Here is a 24,899-nt window from a genome sequence, read left to right on the forward strand (position 1 = left end):
AACCTTGGCATTTTGATACTAACTACATGACTAAGACGCAAGGGAAACATAAGTCTCCATTCTAACCAGAACCAGTCTGGAATATTATCAGTGGGCTCTGGGAGGATCCAATACATACCTTGACGTAAAATATAGGCTTGATGGTACCTATAAAAATTGGGAAAATTTACCCCGCCCTCCACAATTGGCCTTTGCAACGACACTAAAGCAATTCTGGGGTTTTTACCAAGCCAAATAAATTTTGTCAAAATCCTATTTAATTTTTTATAAAAAGATTCTTGAAAGAAAATTGGTATCATCCCCATTTGGTAACAAACTACAGGCAAAATCATCATTTTAACAGTTTGTACTCTTCCCCACCAAGATAAATGCAAAGGATTCCATTGCTCATACATTTCTGTCACCTTTTGTAATATGCATTTTTCATTACTTTTCATTGTTTCATCTATTGTTTTTGTAATCCAAATTCCCAGATATTTAATAGCCTCCTCCTTCCAAACAAAAGAGAATGTATCAAATAAACCTTTTGTACAGTGTACATTTAATGGAAGAACTTCTGATTTATTCCAATTTATCTTATATCCTGAAAACTTTCCAAATTTCTCGATCAACTCAAGTAAATATGGAATGGTAGATTCTGGATTCCTCATATACATTACATTACATTACATTACATTAGGGATTTCTATTCCGCCATTACCTTGCGGTTCAAGGCGGATTACAAAAGGTTAATTAAAAAAGTAGAGTTACAATGATTAGCTAGAGAGGTAAGTTGTAGATCTTATAAACATTTAACGTGTTGTTGTGGGTGAGGTGGTTTGTAAAAGAATTAATAGGTGGTCACAGTGGGGTTCTTTTGTTATTATTAGTGCGGTAATGGGTAGATCTAATGTCAGTTTTAGAGTTACTAGGAGGTCGTGATGTTATTGCTGCTTCAGGAATTTCTTAAAAAGTATGGTTTTTATTTCTTTTCTGAACGTCTTATAGTCTGGGGTGGTCATCAGATGGTTGGAGATCTTGTTGTCCAGTCTTGCGGCTCGAGTGGCTAGGAGGCCGTCGTGTAGTTTTGTTCTTTTGACTTCCTTGATTGGGGGGGGTATGAATGGGGAGTGCGTTTTTCTGTGTCTGGTAGTGGGTGCTTGGATGAGGCGATTGTTCAAGTATGATGGGCTGTCTCCGTGTAGGGTTTTAAATAATATGCAGTAGAATTTGAATTGGATTCTTTCTTGGATTGGAAGCCAATGTGAGTTGATGAAGGCTTCAGTGATGTGATCATGTTTTCTCAATGAATAGATGAGTCTCAAAGCTGTATTTTGGATTGTTTGGAGTTGTCTAATCGTTGTTGCAGGGCAAGGAAGGAAGAGGATATACAATAGTAAATCATCTGCATAAGCAGATACCTTATATTCTCTATCTGAGTGTGGTATACCTTGTATTTCCTTTACTTGTTGGATAACTAATATTAAGGGTTCTAAAACAATATCAAACAGCAACGGAGATAAGGGACAACCTTGTCTAACTTCCCTCTGTAAATTAAATTTTTCTGAAAAAGTATTATTAATATATAATCTAGCAGAAGGGGAGCTATACAATGTTTGTATTATTTGTATGAATCCAGGACCTATACCAAACCATTCCAGTGCCTGATACATAAAGGTCCATTCTACTCTATCAAAAGCCTTTTCTGCATCCAGAGAAACAGCAAAAGTAGGCTCATTCATTTTCTTTGTTAAGTATAACATATGGAATGCCAATCTGGTATTATGAGATGAATGTCTTTGAGCAACGAATCCTGTTTGATGCATACCTATAATATGAGGGAGAGCTTTAGCCAATCTTAACGCTAATATTTTTGCTAGTAATTTACCATCTACATTTATTAAAGATATTGGCCTATAGTTTGAAACCAAAGTGGTTATTTGGCTTTGGCAAAACAATAGTTAAAGATTCTGCTATAGTGCCATTAATAGAACCTTTATTAAGTTGGTATTGATAAAGATTTAATAAATAGGGCAATAGAAAATTTTGAAATGTTTTATAGAACTCCACCATATATCCATCACCACCTGGAGCGGATCCAACTCTAAGGGACTTCAAAGCTGTTCCTAATTCTTTTAGTGATATTGGCTCTTCCAAACTTCGTTTTACATGTTCAGGAATTTTTGGACCCTCTAACATTTTCAAAAATTCTAAACCATCTTTTTCTTTATCTAAATAAGTCTTGGAAGAATAAAGAGATCTATAAAACTTTAAGAACTGTTTTCAAATAGGCTCAATTTGTGTAAATGTTTCACCATTTTCATCTTTAATGGCAATTAATTTTGATTTCCTTTTTTTTGCTTTAAGATAATTTGCCAATATTCTTCCCGCCTTATTTGAGTTACCATAATACAAAGCTTGTTGAGAAAATATATCTTTCCTAATCAACTTAGATGAAATCTCATTATATTTCCCCTTAAGTTTTAACAATTCTTGTTGAATAGAATATTCCCATTTTTCTATAAGTTTTAATTCTAAAATTTTAATCTCTTTTTCTAAATTTAAAAATTGTTTTTTAATCTGTTTTTTAAGATAAGCCGAATAAGAAATTATTTGTCCTCTCATTGATGCCTTAAAAGCATCCCATAATATTTCCCTAGAGATCCCATCTTTATCATTCAATTGAAAATAATCCTTCATTTTTGTTTGAAGTTTCTCACAAAATATTGGATCAGCAAGCAATGTATTATCAAACTTCCAAATTGGTCTATTAGTATTTTGATCTGCAATCTTAATTTCAATCCACACCCCACCATGATCAGATAAAATGATTGGATCAATGGCAGCTTGTGACACCTGATGTGCCAAATTATTTGAAATAAAAATATAATCTATTCTTGAAAAAGAATTAGGAACATGAGAACAAAAAGAAAATTCCCGTCCATCAAAATGAAGTATTCGCCAAATATCTGTCAAATCGCAAGATTGTACCAAATTATCTAATCCCATAGATTTCATAAATCTACTTGGGTTTTTATCCAATAGAGGATCCATAACAGCATTAAAATCCCCAGCTACTATTAGATTTGAAGTAGCCAGTGGCAAAATCAATTGTTGAAGAGTCTTAAAAAATTCATTTTGGTTCGAATTAGGGGCGTAAATATTAAACAACGTCATGGTAGTATTTCCCACGCTCATTTCCACATTTACCCATCTTCCATGAATATCTGATGCTTTTAATTTGAATGAAGCAGAGCATTTTTTATTCACTAGAATAGCAACACCCGCTTTTTTCCCTATAGCTGGTGAGAAAAAACAATGTTTGACCCAACCTCCTTCTAGCTTATTAGATTCATTATTTGAAAGGTGGGTCTCTTGTATAAAGCATATATCCGCATTTTGCCTCTTTAAAAATAATAATGCTCTTTTCCTTTTTATCATATGATTCAGACCATTAACATTCAAAGATAGAATTTTAAGATCCATTTATATTTTTAAAATATACTTTTCCCAAAATTAAACAGTAAATTATTTTTTTTAATAACTTTTCCCAATACACCAAATATTTTATAATGTCCCCACCCTCACCCTCACCCAACCCTCCATTGTATATCTCCCCCCCCATCTCCTCCCACCCCTCCCCCATTAAATACGAAAACTTGGATACGCAGATTGAGGTTAGGTATAAATAACTCCCACAAGCTATTATCAAATTCATCTATAATTACTACCAGTAAATTTCACTCTTTATCTAATAAATTTTATTTTATTTTATTTTATTTTTTACCCTGAATCGGAGGAATCTGTAAAACTCTAGTTCTATCTCAGAACTATAAAGGAATCCTTATCTAAACTGCCTACTTTTAAATTCTTGAGGGTGATACAAACAGAAATTAAAATAATTCAATTGAAAAGAAACTCATCATCAATCATACGCTTTTCCCTCTCCTCAATGATATAATATAAGATCCTATTACATAGATGACCTAAGATTTTTTTTTTTTTGGCTAACATCAGGGGAAAAATGTAACCTCATATACAACAGTACTATAGCTCCGAAGCATCAAAATGTCATGTTCTTAATCCAACAAATATAAGTAATTTTATGAGGAAACAGTTATGAAGCACAAGAGAATTCCTAAAGATGAAATCTAGGATCTTACCGGGAGGGCCTGTAAGTTAAAACAAGATCACCTAGCATACATTCTTTCCTGACTTATTTGAAACGCAAACTCAACCGGAAGTACCTCCTCTAACAGGAAATCCCCCAATTTAACCAATCGTATTCTGTTTTTACACATGACATTACATTTGTTAATGAGATTGAAGGATTTCCTCTCTTCTCTTGTAAATAATGCCCCTAAGATTTTATAGCCAATCAACGACTCTTTTAATATAAGGTCAGTGAGTGAGAAGAAAAATCATATCCTGCGCTAACAATTCAATCGGATCACTGTCAGCTCCACGATCTTTCATGTAAGTCTAATTTATCTAAAAGATCCAGAATTGAATTATGCAGATCGCTTAAGATTAATGTTCACTTCTTGCTTCTTATTAAGAACGTTCCATGTTGTTCAAATTATAGTTCCACCCTCGTGCGATTCTATTCCGTTGCATTAAAAGTTCTAAGTCTTAACCGAAATTTCCTATATATTCTTATTATCCAAAGTCAATATTTATAATTGAATATAGATAAATAATAATTAAAAGTTCCCTTCAGATATCCTTAAGAGGTCATTGGTTGATCATATTGCTCGAGAAATTCTTGTAATTTTTTGGGGTCCGAAAAATTTTGAGTTTTATTAGCATTTGTAACTTTCATTACTGCCGGATAAAGGAGCCCATACCTTGCCCCTAGGGATCTTAATTGGGGTCTCAAGTCCAGGAATTGTTTTCTTCTTGATGCAGTTTCTCTTGCAAAGTCAGGGACAATGTGTATTTTTGCATCCTGACATCTGAGATTTTTATTCTCCTTGGCTAGTTGACAGATTTCTATTGCTTGTTGATGTCTCAGGAGTTTAAAAATTAAAGTTCTTGGACCCGTTTGAGAGTTTTTCCTCTGAGTTGGTATCCTGTGTGCCCTTTCGATCTCTAGTGCAGTCTTGAATTTTAATGGCAACACTTTAGGCAGAAATTGTTCCAGGAAAGTTATAGGATCGTTTTTTTCCACCCCTTCCGGCATTCCGATTATTCTTAAATTATTTCTTCGTTCACGATTTCAGCTATCTTCAAGATCTCTCTTAATTTCTTCAACCTCTTTCCATATTATTTTACTGTGTCTCATATCCATATTTAGTTGCTCCGAATTGTCCTCCAAAATATTTATTCTATTTTCTGTCACATCCACTCTTTTAGTGAGGATTGCAGCATCGTCAATTGCTTTTTGTAATTTTTTATTACTGTCTAAAACAATCTCCTTGATTTGTCGCAATTCCTCCATAACGTCAGGGCTCTCATCTGATGGCAACAGCACTTTTGAAGGAGGAGTACCCGGCTCCGGCTTTGATCTCTTGTTACTTCCTGTACCGGATCCTCCAGCCCTCGAATCGCCTTTGTTTTGTTTGGTAGATGCCATATTCTGATAATATTCAACTTGTTTTCTTTTAAAATTTAATTATTTTTGTAGTATTTTCTATAAATAGAGCTTGTCTGCACGGAGCTGCTCTCTCACCCAACCATCAGAGTTCGCGTCCAAGCCACCTCACCACAAGACATTTGAGGAATGGAGGGAGGGTCTAGTGGTTAGAGCTGCTGCCTCCACACCCTGAGACTGTGAGTTCGATCCTAGCCTGCTGCTTGTGATTCTGGGCAAATTGAAAGGACACATTTAAAAGGACACACATATCTTACGTCTTCTGTCTCTGTCTGTGCTGGGGGGGAGGGGCTCAAACACAGACACAGTTTTGTATTTATTCTGCTGATGTTCTGAGACAGGGCCATTTAATCTTGTTAATGAAGTTAGCTGTTTGAGACAATGGAGGTTCAACCCCCCACTGCCATGTACCGATTGAGAGAGATAAGGGAAGCTTTAACACCTTTTTAGACAATAAAGCATATATCCTGCTCACTCTAGTTTGAAACCAAAGTGGGATCTTTGTTTGGCTTTGGCAAAACGATTGTTAATGATTCTGCCATAGTACCTGTAATGTAACCCTTAGTTAGTTGGAACTGATATAAATTTAATAAATAAGATAATAGGGTACTTTGTAATGATTTATAAAACTCCACTGTGAAACCATTACCACCTGGAGCGGATCCAACTCTAAGAGACTTCAATGCTGTTTCTAATTCTTTTAGTGATATAGGCTCTTCTAAATTTCTTTTTATATGTTCAGGAACCTTCGGTCCAACAATTAAATTTAAAAATTCTAAACCATCTTTTTCCCTATCTCCATAAGGCTCAGAAGAATATAGGTCTTTATAAAAATTTAGAAATTGACTTAAAATATTATCAATCTTAGTATGTGTCTCTCCATTTTTATCCTTTATTGCAATAATTTTTGTTCTTCTTTTCTTTGCTTTAAGATAATTTGAGAAGTATTAATATACAAACAAACCTTTTCTAGAGGAGGTAGAAAAGGTGGTAGAACTTGAGGATATACATTTAGATTGTGGAGGGGGTGGGCCTGACTCAGGAATATCAGCAGGAACTACTTTTTCACAAAGAGATGCCTTTAATGCCCTCCTGCTGAGGTGGTGGAGATGAAAACGGTAACAGAATTAAAAAATGCATGGGATAAACATAAAGCAATCCTATATGAAGGCATGAAGCCAAACACACATAGCAGTGATTAGATGGTAACACTAGTAACTAAGAAGCAATGTTGGGCAGACTTCTAAGGTCTGTGCCCTGAAAATGATAAGGACAAATCAAGTATCACATCACATGTTATGAGTTTATCCTGTTGGGGAGACTGGATGGACCTTGCAGGTCCTTATCTGCCGTCATCTAATATGTTAAAATGTCTAAATAAAAAAAATAATTATTCAGTTTTTGGTAGAAGTTGAGTATGTAATTAAAGTTAAGTCAGAGCCTACAAAAACAGCAGTAACAATTGCCTTACTCATGATTTTTTATTTCTCTTCCACTAATAACAGATCAAACTTGGAAAATTGGGAATAATAATTATTTTTTAAAATAATTTCAAGGAGGCCTTTATTAAAACATTCAAATCAACAGTACAGAAAACAATAGCAAGTATATCAAACTGCACACAATCAGTAAACACAAAAGAAAAAATATGTGATTAATGGTATCTCTATGCACACAACTCCTCAAACCACCCCTTCCTGGAAGGCGATAGAGGGTAATGGTCAATGGAGATTTTTTTAGATATATCAGTGCTAGGAAGAAGTGCAAAAGTGGTATTGTGAGACTCAAAGGTGAAGGGGAGAAATATGTAGAAAAGGCTGAATTGCTTAACAAATATTTCTGTTCTGTGTTCACGGCTGAAGCGCCAGAAGTAGGACCACAAAAGACAAACATAAATAGGGATGGAGGAGTGGCAGACCCTGACTGATTTTCAGAGGGTTATGTTCATGAGGAGCTAGCTAAAATAAAAGTAGACAAAGTGATGGGGCCAGATTGTGTACATCTGAGGGTGCTGAAGGAACTTAGGGAAGTTCTGGTGGCTCCGCTGACTGACCTTTTCAATGAATCTCTAGAGTAGGGAGTGGTACCGGAGGACTGGAGAAGGGCAGATGTGGTCCTTCCACACAAAAGTGGAAGTAAGGAAGAAGCAAGGAATGACAGGCCGGTAAATCTGACTTCTGTGGTAAGCAAATTAATGGAAACACGTTTAAAACAGAGAATTGTGAAGTTTCTGGAATCCGGTGGATTACAGGACCGGAGGCAACATGGATTCACTAGATGTAGGTCTTGTCAGATAAATCTGATCAATTTCTTTGACTGGGTGACCAGAGAATTGGATAGAGGGAGTGGGCTAGATGTGGTGTATTTAGATTTTAGCAAAAAAAAAAAAAAAAGCCTTTGACAATGTTCCACACAGACGCCCATGCAACATCTGTCCTTCCCAACCCCCTCTCAGCCCATGCTACCTGTCCTTTCCTGCCTCCCCCCCAGCCCGTGCAGCATATATCCTCCCTGTCTTCCTAACCCCCTACCCTCAGCCCATGGCGTGTAGCCTATGTTCTTCTTTCCTTCCTTCCTCCCACCCCCTTCCCCCCAGCAGGACCCTGCGGTATGACCTCTTCAGCTCCAGACTCCCCCACACATACTCCCTCCCCCCCGGGTCGCTGTTATTTTAAATGTTCCAGCAGCCACGAGATGAATGTTCTGCCGTCAGCCTTCCCCAGCCAGAACTCTTCATTCAGCAGCAGCCTGCCTAGGCGGGAACAGGAAGTCAATGCTGAATGAAGATTTCTGGGGCAGGCGGATGGCAGAATGCTCGTTTCGTGGACGCTATGCTGCGCTGCGGCTGCTGGAACATTTAAAATATGTATGACTTCTTTTGAATATTGGGTAGTGGACATTGCACATTCCCCTCGGAAGTTTTTTGCCAATGATGTGGGTGGAGGAGGTTTGAGCATTTACATGCTCTGCCATAATATTACCTGAGGCTTTTTCTTCCGTTGGGGATAGTGTTCTTACATTATATAAGCGAAATAGCTTTATTTATTAATATTTATTTAATCCGCTTCCACCTTTCCAGTGGTAGATTAGCACTGCTATTTATAGAATAGTACACAGGTGGATAATTAGCATTTATGCACAAATGTACGTGTCCATATTCAGGACATCTGCATAAATATTTGATGTGTGAAAGTTAGCACCTTCTTTATAGAATTACCCCTAATTGCCTGTTTGCACTTACCAGAGCTCCACCATTTTCTGCCATTGATTATGTAGCTATCTCCATCCCGCTCCATGCTACATTCCATATTAGTGGCATCACTTGATGCAACATCAGGCTCTGAAAAGAGAAATGGGATATTAACACCTGGCATTACAAGGTATATATATATTAGTGACCGGTGTAACAGGATGCCACGATATGTCTTCCTATGCTGTGGCAGGAGGAACATTCTGGGTCCCTGCTCCAGGGTAGTACCAGTCAAACTAAAGAGGGCGTGACCTATTCAGGAAAAGCAACTCACAGAGCCAGCTTAACCTATGGACTAGGTGAGTCTCTTGCCCAGGGCACTGGCGCTATAGGGCACCAACCGCCCTGGGCCATGATGTCAGCGGCCCATAAGTTAAGCTATGAGATACATTTTGAACATTTTCCTCTTCCTCCCTCCTCCTAGAAAACTGGCACTTGCCACAAGTCAATCGTAGATAGGCACCACACTTCCAGAATCGGGGATACTGGCACTTAGCAAGGACTCTAGGCACAGGAAATGTGGGCCAGGGTTTTACAGGCCTACATTTATGGCACCTAGGGTTCTTGAGGAATTGTGGCAAGTGGCACCAAGTGACACTGAAGTCCAGAGCCGCTCCTATACATGCCGACTTCTGGGCTTTGATGCCGCTAGGCACCATGGACCCAGGTGCCAGTCCTGGAGGGCACCTAATTTTTTTTAAATGAGTTTTTGTTTTTTTAAATGGGGTGACCAATTATTGTGTCACTTGAAACCAATTAAAACAGTTAAGAGGCACAGTAGGCACAATCTAGGTGCTTTTCGGTGACTTTTAGAAAATCCAGGCCTGAATGTCCAGGTATTAGGCAGCCACCGGGTGCTATCTTGGTACTGCCAATAGTCACTATCATATCTGGATAGCTGTTCAGTTAATTTTGGACAGCCTTTTTTCTGTCTTAACCAGATAGCTATCCAGGTTACTGCCACTGAATATCAGGGGTGCCATAGGCAGCAGAAGAATGCTTTTAAGTTAAGGGGGCTACAAAAACTCCGCCCTGGTCCCCACCCAAACTCCACCCCTGATCCCACCCCCATAATAATAATAATAGTACTAATTATAATACCATTTTTCCATTCATTTTCCATATATACACACACAACATAACCACAAAATTAATGGTTAACCACAAAATTAAAACTACACAAAGCTTACTGTATGCTTTTCAATTTTCATTCCTACCAGAACACCTGGCCTTGGTCACACATGCAGAACACAGCTAACCCCTATGCAAATAGAGGACCACAAACGAGACCCTAAGATGCCATACTCTACATGCAGTACAACACCAGATAAATAGAAATAAATTAATTTCTTCCTGAATAGTGCAAAATATAGACTGCAGATATAAATTCTCAAAATTGACATATTTCCTCCCTCTCCTTTGTTGTTTGCCGATTTTATTTTTTGATCATTTTTTCCGTCTCTGCTACAATTCCTTCTATCTGTGTTCTTTACTGTATACCCAGGACCTTCTTAGCCATTTACTATTTTTCTCTCCTTCTTCACTTTGGCATTAATTTTTAATATTCGACTTTCTTCCATTTTTCTGCTTTCTTCTCAAAATCTATCTACATTTCCATGTCTTCCCTTCCCATCTATCCATGTGTACTATCTCCTCCCTCTTTCTTCTCTCTTATTCCCATCTATTCATAAGAAGCATTTCTTCTATCTCTCTTCCCTGCCACATCCATTGCTGTGCACCATCTCCTCCTTCTCTCTCCCCTTCCCCTCTATCCCTGTGCACCTTCTCCTCCCCCCCTCTCCTTCTCCCACAGTCTGACATCTCTATCTTTCCCCTTCCCTTGGTCTACCATCTTCCTCCTCTCCTTCCCACAGCCTGCCATCTCTTTCCTCTACTACGGTCTAGCATCTCTCTCTCCTTCCCTCCCTCTTCCCATGGTCCAACATCTCTCTCCTTCACTTCCTCCCATCCTGCACTCTGGTATCTCTCTCCTCTCCTTCCCTTCCATTCCCTGGTCTGCCATCACTCTCTCCTTCCCCTTCCAGTGCTCTGACATCTCCCTCTCCCATCACCTTTCTCCGGAATCTGACCACTCCCTTCTTTGAGTCATCTCTACTCCCTCCCAGTGTAACATTTCTCCTTCCGTCCTCTCCACCACTATCATGTCCAACAATTATCCCTCTTTCTCCCTTTCCCCATCTCTCTTTCCCACACCATGCACCTATATCCACCAATTCTCTTTTTCTCTTCCCTCCCACACCGGCAGTATCTCTTTCCTTCCCTTTCTTATCCCCCAGCCTGTGCAGCATGTGTCTTTCCCAACCCCCTCCCAATCCATGCCTCATCTGTCCTTCCCTATTTTCCCAACCCCCCAGCCCATGCAGCATGCGTCCTTCCATGCCTTCCCAAACCCCTCCCAGTCTGTGCAGCATCTGTCCTTCTTGCCTTCGCAACCCCACCAGCTCATGAGCATCTGTCCTTCACTGCATTCCCAATTCCCAGCCTGTGCAGCATCTGTGCTTCCCTGCTTTCCCAACTCCCTCCCAGAGCGTGTAGCATATGTTCTTCCCTCCCTCCCAACCTTAACCTCAGCCCCACCCCACCACCAGCAGATCCTATGGCACAACCTCTCCAGCTCTCAATTCCCCCCACCTGCCACCTCTCTGCCACCATAATTTTAAATCTTCAGGCAGCCGATGGTGGCAACAAAATAAGCCTGCTGTCCTCGGCCTGCCCTGGAAGTCATTAGGGCTATCCTGAAAACCTGACTGGCCTGGTGGTCCTTCAGGACAGGGTTGGGAACCACTAATCTAGGCAATGCCAGCATCGACTGGCCTATCTATATATTCAATGCCTTAGGACCTGAGTGACCCCAAGTAGGGATCCCACCTTCAGGGTCCCCACTTTAAGATTCTGTGCTGGTTTTTTTTTTTAACTGTCCAATGACTTCCATCAAAGTCAATGGAAACTTAAAACAAATGGTTTTCATTTTATTCAGGATCCAAGCCCATTTATTTTATTTTAAATGAATGAGTCAAAAATTGACTTTATACTGTTTCCAAATGAACTCGCATCTCAATTAAAAGTCTTTTATAGACCACTCTTACATTAAAACAAAACAAGAGCCAAAAGGAACTGCTTAAGGAATGTGCAAGCAACAATGGCCCCACAGATTCTTTTGGAAATTAGGATAAATTTGATGATTCACTCTGTTTCAACATAGGCTTTTAAAGTGTTTGTGCATGGGATGTGCCAGTTACAGTAAATGATTCTACTCGCAAGGTTACAAAGCATTTTCTGTAAGAAAGATTATCAAAACAGGGGGGGGGAGGTGTTCAGAAAGATGACTAATCAGTTTTACTACTTGATAACGCTCATAATACTACAAACCTCTTTTGACTTCTCCCAGGTGCCTAAATCAGATCCTACATAACCAAACTTTGCAGTACTATAGTTTAGCTTCCTTATAAATTTAACCTTGATCTCTCAGGTATGGAATGTTAAACACAGTGCCAGCTGATGGATTTCAGTATGTGCAAGCCTGTGCTCTAGGAATTGATTAAAGTCACCAATACTGGGAGATACTGGGATAGCAAGAGCCGTGTGGTGTCTATATAGAAGAGGAGATACTAATGCAAGCCACTCCCTAACCCCACTGATTGGTACATTTGAAGCGCCACCTCTCAGCCCCAGAACATTAGCATAACACGGCAGGGTTGAAGGGGATTGGGACTTATATACCGCCTTTTTGTAGTTTTACACCACACTCAAAGCAGTTTACATATAGGTACTTCAAACATTTTCCATATTTGTCCCGGTAGGCTAACAATCTATCTAATGTACCCAGGGTAGTGGAGGATTGAGTGACTTGCCCAGGGTCACAAGGAGCAGCGCAAGGTTTGAACCCACAACCTCGGAAGCTGTAGCTCTAACCACTACATAAATATTTTAGAAAAGTTTTAATGCTGGAGAACGTTGACCTTTTTCTTGTAAAATGTTTCTATCTGCCTGTTTCTGTAAGGAAGTCTAATGAGGATGCTGTTGACATAGTGCCTGGCTTAGGACCAAGGAAATTAATGGCTTTTTTAGAAGGCACTCAAGATATTATTAGCTCTACAGCTACTCTTTTGGTGACTTTTGCATTTGAAAGAGAGAAATTTATGGTACTGAAACTTTACTTTAAAGTGAAGAAGCAGGTGTTTTGTAGGCAATCCATACAAACTTTTCCAATATGACACAAGTCACTAAAGCCACAAAAAACAAAAGGGAACAAGCCTGAAGAAGTATTTAATACCTTATTTAACTCAGATGGTGCTCAGAATCCACGGATGGAGTAGAAAAAACTCAGGATGGGGAACAAACCCCTAAAGAGATTTTTTCATAGAATCTATCATTGCACCAACTAGTGTGTTAGAAAGGTGATTAAAAGTGCTTCATTCTGTTTTGCATGTCCATAACATAGGTAAGTACTCAATGATTCAAAAAATATATTTTCAAAAAGTGCAAGCAAACTTAACTTCAAAGTCCATACAGCAATGGTCCGGCAGGGTTCTAAAGAACCCTAAAGTCACTAAAGAACATAGGAAACATTTTTTGTTACTGAAGGCTAGAGTAACAGTGTTGGGAGCCCCCCCCCCCCTTTTTTTTTTTTTGCTTCCCATGCAGATGCTTGGTGCTTTTTAAGGACAAGAAAATGACAGCTGGAAAAATTTGTATTCAAGCATAAGAAACTTTGAGATTTGCAGAATCTGAACATGTTGAGGCTTAATTAATATCAAATGTATGCTTATATTCTATGTAAAGTATCTTAATCTCTTCTCTTGATGTGGACTTTTGGATAATGGATATGGAAAATCACGTTTGGATGACTTTCTGTTTAGTTTACTTTTTTGTTTTATTTCTTGTATTGATCCTTTACATCAGTGGTCTCAAACTCAAACCCTTAGTGGGGCCACATTTTGGATTTGTAGGTATTTGGAGGGCCACAGAAAAAATAGTTAATGTCTTATTAAAGAAATGACAACTTTGCATGAGGTAAAACTCTTTATAGTTTATTAATTTTTCCTTTAACAGTTAAAGGAAAGATTTATAAACTATAAAGAGTTTTACCTTATGCAAAATTGTCATTAACTATTTTTTCTGCGGCCCTCAAAGTACCCTATTTTTTTCTGCAGCCCTCACATTTAAAGTTTAATATCTTTCCTTTCTCAAAACTGACACATTTCAATCACTATATTGAAAATAAAATCATTTTCCCTACCTTTGTTGTCTGGTGACTTTATTTTTCTGTGCATTTAACTATGTTTCCAGGGTCTTCTTGTCCTTTGACTGTTTTTCTCTCCGTCTTCACTTTCTGCCTTGCATCCATCTTTGGCATTAACTTAATATTCAATTTTTCTGCTTTCTTTTCAAAATCTATGTTTTCGTGTCTTACCTTCCCTTCTATCTCTCTCTTCTTCTGTCCCTATTCCCATGGTCTGACATCTCTTTCTTTCCTTTCTCTCCATCCCTCCTTCCTTCCTTTCCCCTGGTCTGGCATCTGTCTCCTTCCCTCCCCCAACTTTTTATTTCTTTCACCCTGCCCCCTTCTTTCTTTCTCTCTCTATCCATGCCCCCATTCTTTCTATATGTCTGTCTTTCTCTCTCTCTCCGTGCCCCCTTTCTTTCTTTTTTTTATTTCTCTATGCCCGCCCTTTCTCTCTCCATGCCCCTTTCTGTCTGTGTCCCGTTTCCCTTCTTTCTTTCTGTCTCTCTGTCCCCCCCCTTTCTTTCTTTACTTCTCCCTGCCCTCCCCCAAGCCTCCACCATTGGGGAACAGACCGCCACCGCCGCAATCGGGGAACAAGCTGCCGCCGTCACAATCGGGGAACAGGCCGCCACCAACACAATCGGGGAACAAGCTGCCGCCGCCACAATCGGGGAACAGGCCAGTGCCGAGGTCTTAACTCTCCCTGCTTATCTTCCCCAACGCGGGGCCAACCAATTCACGCCACCCGACGTCAATTCTAACGTTGGGGAGGAACTTCTGGGCCAGCCAGGCAGCGATTGGCTGGCCCGGAACTTCCTACCCGACATTAGAATTGAACGTCGGGTGGCGAGAATTGGTTGGCTCTGAGCTGGGGAAGATATGCAGGGAGAGCTAAGACCTCGGGCGCTGGCCTGTTCCCCGATTGCGGTGGCTTGGGGGAGGGCAGTGGGAAGGGAAGCAGATTGGGGACCCCTGCTTTAGGCAAGGACAGATCGCGGGCCACAAAATAGTCCCTGGGGGGCTGCATGCAGCCCACGGGCCGTGTGTTTGAGACCGCTGCTTTACATGATATACATAAGTATAAAAATTATTTTGAAATTTCAATTAAAAAACAGAAATATGGCATCGAACGGAATGGTTTCATGATGGGAAGACTTGTTAGCGACAATGCTAGAATGTTCGCTAATGTGATCCATTGCGCTCATCAGGATACTATACCATTATTGGCACTTGCATTGGATGCAGTAAAAGCATTCGATCATGTGGAATGGGGATTCCTTTTTGACACACTACACTGGTTTGGTTTCGGACAAGAATTCATAAATATGGTTAAAGTGCTCTACACTGCCCCCACCACCAATGTTCGTATTAATGGTTCATTATCCTCTTCATTTCATCCAACTAGAGGCACTAGACAGGGGTATCCATTATCACCGTTACTATTCAATTTGGCTCTTGAGCCTTTACTCCTATCCATCTGACAGAATTCCAACATCAAAGGAGTCCAATGTGGTGATATGGAAGTTAAATTTTCAGCTTATGCTGATGATGTTTTAATATACACTACACCAGAATCAATGAAACCTCTGTTATCAACCATAACCACATACTCTAGAGTGTCGGGCTATAAACTCAACACAACTAAGACTGAGCTTAAGCCATTAAATAATCTTGTTCAAAGAGCTGATCTGGAAGAACTTAAATTTCAATGGTCATCAAACAAGTTAAAATATTTAGGTATAAATTTTGGGAATACGATTGATCGGACCATTGAGTTATGCACGACCCACATACTTCAGCTCAACAACTCCTTAACACTTAGATGGTCACCCCTAAAGTTGTCGTGGTGGGGTCGGTTGGAATCGATCAAGATGATTATAATGCCCAAAATAAATTATACTCTAAGCATGTTCCCCTTTTTCTTACCTCAAACAGTATATAAAAAAATTGTTTGTATCTTAACTCAATATCTATTGAACAAAGGGATTCCGAGGATTACCTTGAAAAAATTAAAGGCTTCAAAAATAGACGGAGGTGTTAATTTCCCAGATTTCTTCGACAATCACTGTGCTTTCTTGCTAAGACAGGGTGCCCATTGGATACTTGGAAAAGAGAGCTCTGCCATGAATAGTATATGGTGTGCCTTCGAAGAAGCGAGATATGGTATAAATACACTCAGTTATTTACCCTTTGTAGCCATCACTAAGTCCAGTAAAATGGATGACCACTTACTATTGTCAATGAAAAAAGCTTTCAAGAATGGAATCTCTATTGAAAATTCCACTTTCATCTACGCTGTATACCCCTCTATGGCAAAATGATCTAATTAAGATTCAAAACAACACTGTTAATTGGAAGAATTGGCAGCGTGCTGGCATATGGCGGGTGGAACAATTGAGAGATGGTAATTCTTGGATCCCTTATAATACACTTGCGGAATACTATTATTTACCTCCTAGTTGTTACTACCAATGGCTTCAGCTCAAGCATTCGTTACATACATTGCTTAAAACAAAAAAAATTATTGAATGCTGTCCCAGACATTGTGAACATATGTTCTTCCATAACATATAACAAAAAAAGGCATCCCAATGGTACAAACTAATTAGACTGAAGAAAGCATGGAGATTGACCACTTTGGAAGGTAGCTGGAACCTGGACTTGGGCATGGATATTCCGGAAGAAGCCTGGCGAATTATTTTGTTGAGATCATCTAAACTGTGTCACTCGGCTACCTTCCGACAGACTTCATTCTTTTTACTTCATAGAGCCTACTGGACGCCTCAAAGATTAGCTAAAATTAATCCCAACTCTAATGACAATTGCTGGTCTTGTGGCAGAACTGGTGGAACCTTAAGACATATGCTTTTTGATTGTCCTTTACTTCATAGTTATTGGAGTAGAATATGGTCGGACATAAGTCATATATTCAACATAGATTACTCTATTTCATATCACATTCTCATTGTGGGGGGAGACATTGAACAACTCAACATGAAAGTAAAGGGAGAATGATCTTCTATACCTGCTCATTCTTATCGCTATCAAAACAGTACTTTCAAACTGGAAGAATTTAGAAGCAGCAGACTATAATACTTGGTGGAACTTGGTTTGCCTTATAGCCAAATATGAACGAATAGCTGCTGAACGTTCTCACGCGCTACGTAAATTTGAGAATCTCTGGGCTCCACTGTTGAAATGCACCTTCTCTCTCTACTGCTCGGTTGACTAGATTGGACATCTGTAACCCTCATTGAACGCTACAGACACACTAGACACTTTTATTTAAGTAATTTGCACTGCTTGTTTGCTCGTATTCACTTCTGACTTGACAGTTTTGGCATCCAGGTTAGTCTACTAACAGTTATGTTTCATCTCATGGTTATTGTTTTTGCCGATCAGCTCAAGAATGCTTATGATATTACCATGTTACTCATACAAGTGATTTTTATCATTTCTTTCACTTCTCATAGCTTAGTATATTTTTTCATTTCACACGTGTTGCCTTATATTTTTTTAATGATTTATTTTTATTTTTCTTATACATCATTTTAAGTATTGCTGGATGCTTTATTTTGCAGATGTACAAAGGCATGTATTAGTTCCATGTTTCTACTTCACTGATGATATTGTTATGTTAATTGTTTGCATCTTGTGTATACTTTTTCTGTTTGTTTTGGAAATTCAATAAATTTCTTATGAACTTAAAAAAACAAAACCCAGAAATATGATGGCAGATAAAGGTCAAATGGCCCATCCAGTCTGCCCATCCTCAGCATCCACTCTCTCCTCCTCTCCCCAAGAGATACCACGTAACTGTACCATGCTTTTTTGAATTCAGACACAGTCTTTGTCTCCACCACCTCTATGAAGAGACTATTCCACACATCTACCACCCTTTCTGTAAAAACATATTTCCTTAGGTTACTCCTGAGCCTATCACCTCTTAACTTCATCCTATGCCCTCTCATTCCGGAGCTTCCTTTCAAATGAGACTAACCTCATGTGCACTCATGCCATGCAGCTATTTAAACATCTCTATCATATCTCCCCTCTCCCACCTTTCCTCCAAAGTATACATATTGAGATCTTTAAGTCTGTCTTCATACACCTTATGATGAAGACCTCCTCCACGAGAAAACATGGAAGACCTTCTTCTTTTTCTTCCTTTTCTTCTCCTGTCTCCTTCTCTTGCACACAGGGCAGCCCTACATCGACCCCACTAATAACCTTGAGGAACAGATTCCAGATACTACAGGAAGGACCCGCGAGCGAGGCACAGGAGGTCAACATTCAGACAGTCCCAGTTCCAGAGACAACTGATCAGCTCCCCTCAAAGAAGCGTAGAGTAGTGGTCATTGGGGACTCCCTGCTGAGGGGCACCGAGGGACCAATATGCAGACCGGATATGCAGTCGAGAGAGGTTTGCTGCCTGCCAGGGGCCAGGATCCGGGACGTGACCGCCTGCCTAGACCGACTCATCAGGCCCGAGGACTACTTCCCCATGCTCCTTATTCACGTGGGTACGAACGACACTGCCAGGAACACCCCAGAGAACATACCTAAGGAATTTGAAGCCCTGGGTGAGAGGCTGAGGCAGATGGGAGCGCAGGTGGTCTTCTCCTCGATCCTCCCTGTAAGAGACAAGGGAAGAGCCAGGGAGGAGCGTATCCAGAGGACGAACGAGTGGCTACATGAATGGTGCAGGGACATGAACTTCGGCTTCCTGGACCATGGAGAGGCACTAAAGGGACTGCAGGGACCAGATGGACTCCACCTGACAAGGAGAGGCAAGAACGTCTTCGGACATCGACTAGCCCACCTCCTCCAAAGGGCTTTAAACTAGGTAAGTTGGGGGAGGGTACCCACTCATATACTAGCGAAGTAAGTAATTTTCCAGGAGAGGTGAATCGACACTCCATTTCTGAAACCGAGGTAAGTTCACACAGTAAAAACAATCATACAAAAGCCACTCAAACTCAGGCGGGAAATTCTACACAGGGTCTTAGCAAACATAAAGTATGGAGGGCTATGTATGTTAATGCACACAGCTTAGGCAATAAAATTCTAGAATTAGAGACAGAGATAACGAACGCCGACCTCGATGTAATAGCGATATCTGAGACTTGGTTCACAGACTCACATGGGTGGGACATGGCTATACCAGGATACAACTTACTTTGTCGGGACAGAGAGGGAAGGATAGGGGGTGGAGTAGCACTATACACTAGAGATAACATCAAAGTCACCAGAATCACAGATGTCAACTACACCGGGGAATCACTCTGGGTGAACCTGGCCAGAGGAAATGAAAAATGCTTGTATCTGGGTGTAGTATACAGGCCCCCAAAACAGCAGGAAGACAGGGATATGGAACTAATCAAAGACATTGAGAAAATCACTTTATGCGGGGACACGGTTCTGCTAGGGGACTTCAATATGCCCGATGCTGATTGGAAGACACTTTCCGCTACTACCAGCGGCAGCAGAAGGCTTTTAACCTCCATAAAAGGGGCGCGACTCAAACAAATGGTGCTGGAGCCCACCAGAGATCAGGCGACACTGGACCTGATACTCACCAACGGAGAAAGCGTTTCAGAAGTTTCGGTAGGCGATACACTAGCCTCCAGCGACCACAACATGGTATGGTTCAACATCAAGATAGGCTTCACTAGATCAAACACAGCAACAAAGGTCCTCGACTTTCGGGGCACTGACTTTAAACGCATGGGAGACTTCGTCCATCAGGCGCTACAAAACCAAGCTGAAACCAATAATGTAGAGGCTATGTGGTCAATCCTGAAATGCACCTTGCATGAGGCAACAAACCGCTATATAAAAACAGTAAGCAAACGACGGAGAAAGAACAAGCCCCAGTGGTTCTCTGCAGAGATCTCGGATCTTGTCAAGGAAAAAAAAAAAGCTTTTATTTCCTACAAGCATACAGGAAACAGGGTGACAAAAGAAGACTATCTGACCAGGTCTAAAGCAGTCAAAGCGGCAGTCAGAGAGGCCAAGATTCAAACAGAAGAACAACTAGCGAAAAACATTAAAAAAGGGGATAAATCCTTCTTCAGATACATTAGCGACAGGAAACGAAACACAGATGGGATAGTACGTCTCAGGAAAACAGACGGGACCTATGCAGAAACGGATTCTGATAAAGCCAAACTACTAAATGAATACTTTTGCTCAGTCTTTACTTGTGAGGCGCCGGGGACCGGTCCACAACTGCAGGCAAGGCAAACCTCGGAAGACCCGTTTCAAAACTTCAAGTTTACACCCAGCAGCGTCCATGGTGAACTATCAAAACTCAAGGTGAACAAAGCCATGGGACCGGACAATCTACACCCCAGGATTCTTAGGGAGTTGTGTGATGTCCTGGCGGAACCGCTATCCGTGCTGTTCAATCTTTCCCTAAGTATCGTAAAAGTCCCCATGGACTGGAAAACAGCTAACGTCATTCCATTGCACAAAAAAGGTTGCAGAACGGAGGCTGCGAATTACATACCGGTCAGTCTCACCTCAATAGTGAGCAAACTCATGGAAAGCTTATTAAACAAGAATTAGATACGATCCTGACCGAGGAGAATCTACAGGATCCCCAGCAGCATGGATTCACAAAGGGAAGGTCCTGTCAATCCAATCTGATCAGCTTCTTTGACTGGGTTACAAGGAAACTGGATATGGGGAAGTCTCTAGACGTCGTGTACTTGGACTTCAGCAAAGCTTTTGATAGCGTCCCGCACCGCAGATTGTTGAGCAAGATGACTTCGATGGGATTGGGAGTGATATTGACGACATGGGTCAATGACTGGTTAAGCGGTAGAATCCAGAGGGTGGTGGTTAACGGTACCCTCTCCAATACATCGGAGGTGACCAGTGGAGTGCCACAGGGATCGGTCTTGGGACCGATCCTTTTCAAAATATACATAAGAGACCTGACTCAAGGGCTTCAAGGTAAAATAACACTATTCGCCGACAACGCCAAACTATGCAACATAGTAGATAACAGCACCTTACCCAACAGTATGGAGCAGGACCTGCTCTTATTGGAACATTGGTCCTCGACTTGGCAGCTGGGCTTTAATGCCAAAAAATGTAAGGTCATGCACCTTGGCAGCAAAAACCCATGCAAAACTTACACTCTGAATGGTGAGACCTTAGCTAGGACTAGGGCAGAACGTGATTTGGGAGTAATCATTAGTGCAGACATGAAAACTGCCAAGCAGGTGGAGAAAGCTGCATCCAAGGCTAGACAAATGGTGGGATGCATCCGGAGAGGTTTCGTCAGCCGGAGGCCCAAAGTCATAATGCCCCTGTACAGATCCATGGTGAGACCTCATCTTGAATATTGCGTTCAATTCTGGAGACCACATTATCAAAAAGATGTGCGGAGAATCGAGTCGGTTCAGCGAATTACCACCAGGATGGTCTCGGGACTCAAGAACCTCCCATATGAGGAAAGACTGAATAAACTGCAACTATACTCGCTCGAGGAACGTAGAGAGAGGGGGGACATGATTGAGACTTTTAAATATATCACGGGCCGCATCGAGGTGGAAGATGATATCTTCTTTCTTAAAGGATCTTCAACCACAAGAGGTCATCCGCTGAAAATCAAAGGTGGGCAATTTCATGGCGACACCAGGAAGTATTTCTTCACCGAAAGGGTAGTCGATCATTGGAATGAACTTCCATTGCAGGTGATTAACGCCAGCAGCGTGCTCGATTTTAAAAAAAATGGGATATGTATGTGGGATCTCTAGCCGGGTGAAGTCTGGGGGTGGGTCATTAGCGTGGGCAGACTTGATGGGCTACAGCCCTTTTCTGCCTTCATATTCTATGTTTCTATGTTTCTAAGACCACCGACCATTTTAGTAGCCTTCCTCTAGATCAGGGGTGTCAAACTCAATCACATTAAGGGGCCAAAATCCAAAACACAGGCTGTCACGGGCCAGATCCTGCTCCCATAATAATACTAATTATAACACCATTTTTTCCATTCATTTTTCATATATACACACACAATATAATCTTATTAACACATAATGGTAATGGTTAACCACAAAATTAAACTACACAAAACACACTGTATGCTTCTCAACATTCATTCCTACCAGAACACAGATAACCCCTTTGCAAATATGGGACCAAAAACTAAGGCCTCCTTTTACAAAGGTGCGCTAGCGTTTTTAGTGCACGCACAAGATTAGCGCGCGCTAGCCAAAAAATGACCGCCTGCTTAAAAGGAGGTGGTAGCGGCTAGCGCGGGGGGCATTTTAGCACACATTAAGCGCTCGCTAAAACCGCTAGTGCACCTTTGTAAAAGGAGCCCTAAAAGTACTAAAATATTTTTTAAAACACTCTAAGAGTCAAGATTCTGCATGCAGTACAATCTCCAGAGAAAAAGAAACAAATGTATTTCTTTCTGAGCAGTGCAAAAAATAGACAGCAGATTAAAATGCTCAAAATTGACACAATTCAAATACTAACTTGAAAATAAAACCATTCCCCTTACCTTTGTTGTCTCCCTTCCTTCATGCTATGCCTCCCTCCGGCGGGTGTCTAACCTTCTGGCCGGCTCTAACCTGGCCGTTTTATGCGGCCCGCGGTCTGATGCCCCCTGATGTCATCTTGTGGCTGGCTCCCTCCTCCTCACAGCAGTAGTGTGCACGGAGCCGCGTGCAGCAGCTCCTTGTGCATCCTGCACCTGAATCGGAAGCCTTCTCTCTGACATCGCGACATCAGAGGGAATGCTTCTGGATGAGGTGTGGGACACACGAGGAGCTGCTGCATGCGGCTCCATGCACACTACGGCTGTGAGGAGGAGGAAGCCGGCCACAAGGTAACACTGGGGGCATCGGACCGTGGGCCGCATAAAACAACCAGGCGGGCCGGATTTGCCCCACGGGCCTTAAGTTTGACACCTGTGCTCTAGATAGACTCCATCCTGTTTATATCTTTTTGAAGGTGCAGTCTCCTGAATTGTACACAATATTCTAAATGAGATCTCAACAGAGGGGCATCAATACCTCCTTTTTCCTACTGGCCAAACCTCAAGCATCCTTCTAGCTTTTGCCGTCGCATTCTCAAACTGGCCACCTTAAGATCGTCACATACAATTACATCCAAGTCCCGCTTCTCTTTTGTACACAAAAGTTCTTCACCCCCTAAACTGTTACCATTCCCATGGGGTTTTGCAGCCCAAATGAATGACCTTGCATTTCTTAGCATTAAATCTTAGCTGCCAAATTTCAGACCATTCTTCAAACTTCAATAGGTCCTACCTCATGTTATTCACACCATCTGGGGTTTCTACTCTGTTGCAGATTTATATCGCTTAAAAAATGTTAAAAAGAACAGGCCCAAGAACAGAACCTTGAAGCACACCCTTTCCTCAGAGCAATCTCCATTGACCATTATCCTCAGTCACCTTCCAGTCTACCAGTTCATGACCCAGTCCGTCACTTTGAGACCCATACCAAGGGCACTCAGTTTATTTATTAGCCGTCTGTATGGTACACTGTCAAAGACTTTGCTGAAATCTAAATACACCACATCTAGCGCACTCCCTCTATCCAATTCTCTGGTCACCCAGTCAAAGAAATTGATCAGATTTATCTGAGAAGACCTGCCTTTAATGAATCCACTACTTATCCCACCTTGTATTGAACAGAAACCTTGTATTGAACAGATCTGTTTTATTACCTGTCATACAGAAGCAGGATTGAAATTCTCCCTTCAGAAGAGGATCCAGCCATTTCTTTTTTTGTTCTTCAGTTCCATACAAATGGAGCACCTCCATGTTGCCTGTATCTGAAGTAATTAAAAACATTTATACGATAGTATATATAATTTAACTTTGCATATCCACATGAAAGCCTATGCAATCACACTTTTCAACCCCACAGCGGCAGAAGAAACTGGCTTAGGTTTAACAGTTTGACTATACAGGAAAGACTCACGAAAGGGCGCACTAAGACCACTTTCCCACAGCAGTAAAATGACCAATTTTCTATTTTTTTAATTAATGGCCATGTGCTAATGTTGCCAATAGCGTGTGGTCATTATAAAAGATTAGCTTGACATCACCTATTTTGTAAGTGGTAAGGGTTCACGTGCTATCATGTACTAATCAGTCAGCTTGCAGTAATGCCGACATGCTAGTTTATTAGTGCAGAAAACACCCACTCTCATGACAGCCCCTTCTAGGAAAAAAATAAAATTTATATTTTAGTGCATAAGTAGCATGCGCACATTTGAAACTCACTGCGGATGCTTGGCTGTGCCCTGTGGTAAATAAACCACAGCTTAGTACAAAAGCCCTCAAAAGGTTTATGGGATTGCTAATATAACATATGTATGCATCTGCATTAATTTAGGTGTGTCAATGGCTCCAGTGGGGTAATACTATAAAAGTCACAGGGTACATATGTTGTCTTATAAAATATGCATAATATACAATATAGGGCCAATATTCAAAGCAATTTAAATGGTCAGAACAGGGTCCTGGCCATTTAATTGCTTGTCTGGGGTTAACATTTAATTAAATTCTGGAGGAGAGATCACGTGACAATGTGAGCAGGGCGGACGTGTTTCAGCTTTGCTCCGGGGCCCCACTCCTCATCGCTACTTACCGCGTTGAATTATCTGCATTTTGGAGCTGTCTGCTCGCTCTCCCTTCTATATGGACAGATTCTTGCGAACCAATGACGCAAGGATGGTGGGTAAGTCGACGAAGAAGCCAAGAGAGGTGGGCCGGGAAGGGCTGGGCAGGGCAAAATGGTGCTGCAACCGCCGTTGCCAGCTCCCTCAGATGAGTTCAC

At 41.0% G+C, this 24,899-nt stretch overlaps 1 protein-coding gene across 1 annotated transcript in view; it reads right to left on the minus strand.

The window, feature by feature from the left end:
* Positions 1-24,899, minus strand: part of ACAD11 (acyl-CoA dehydrogenase family member 11) — a 258,546-nt gene that overhangs the window by 123,480 nt on the left and 110,167 nt on the right. The window contains exons 12-13 of the mRNA XM_033929962.1: positions 23,782-23,889; positions 8,814-8,912 (exon numbers count right to left, since the gene is read on the minus strand). Of these exons, the coding sequence (XP_033785853.1) occupies positions 8,814-8,912; positions 23,782-23,889 (207 nt within the window). The remainder of the gene's footprint in view (positions 1-8,813; positions 8,913-23,781; positions 23,890-24,899) is intronic.

The sequence above is a fragment of the Geotrypetes seraphini genome, chromosome 2 (genome assembly GCF_902459505.1).
Source record: "Geotrypetes seraphini chromosome 2, aGeoSer1.1, whole genome shotgun sequence".
Classification (NCBI taxonomy): Eukaryota; Metazoa; Chordata; class Amphibia; order Gymnophiona; family Dermophiidae; genus Geotrypetes; species Geotrypetes seraphini.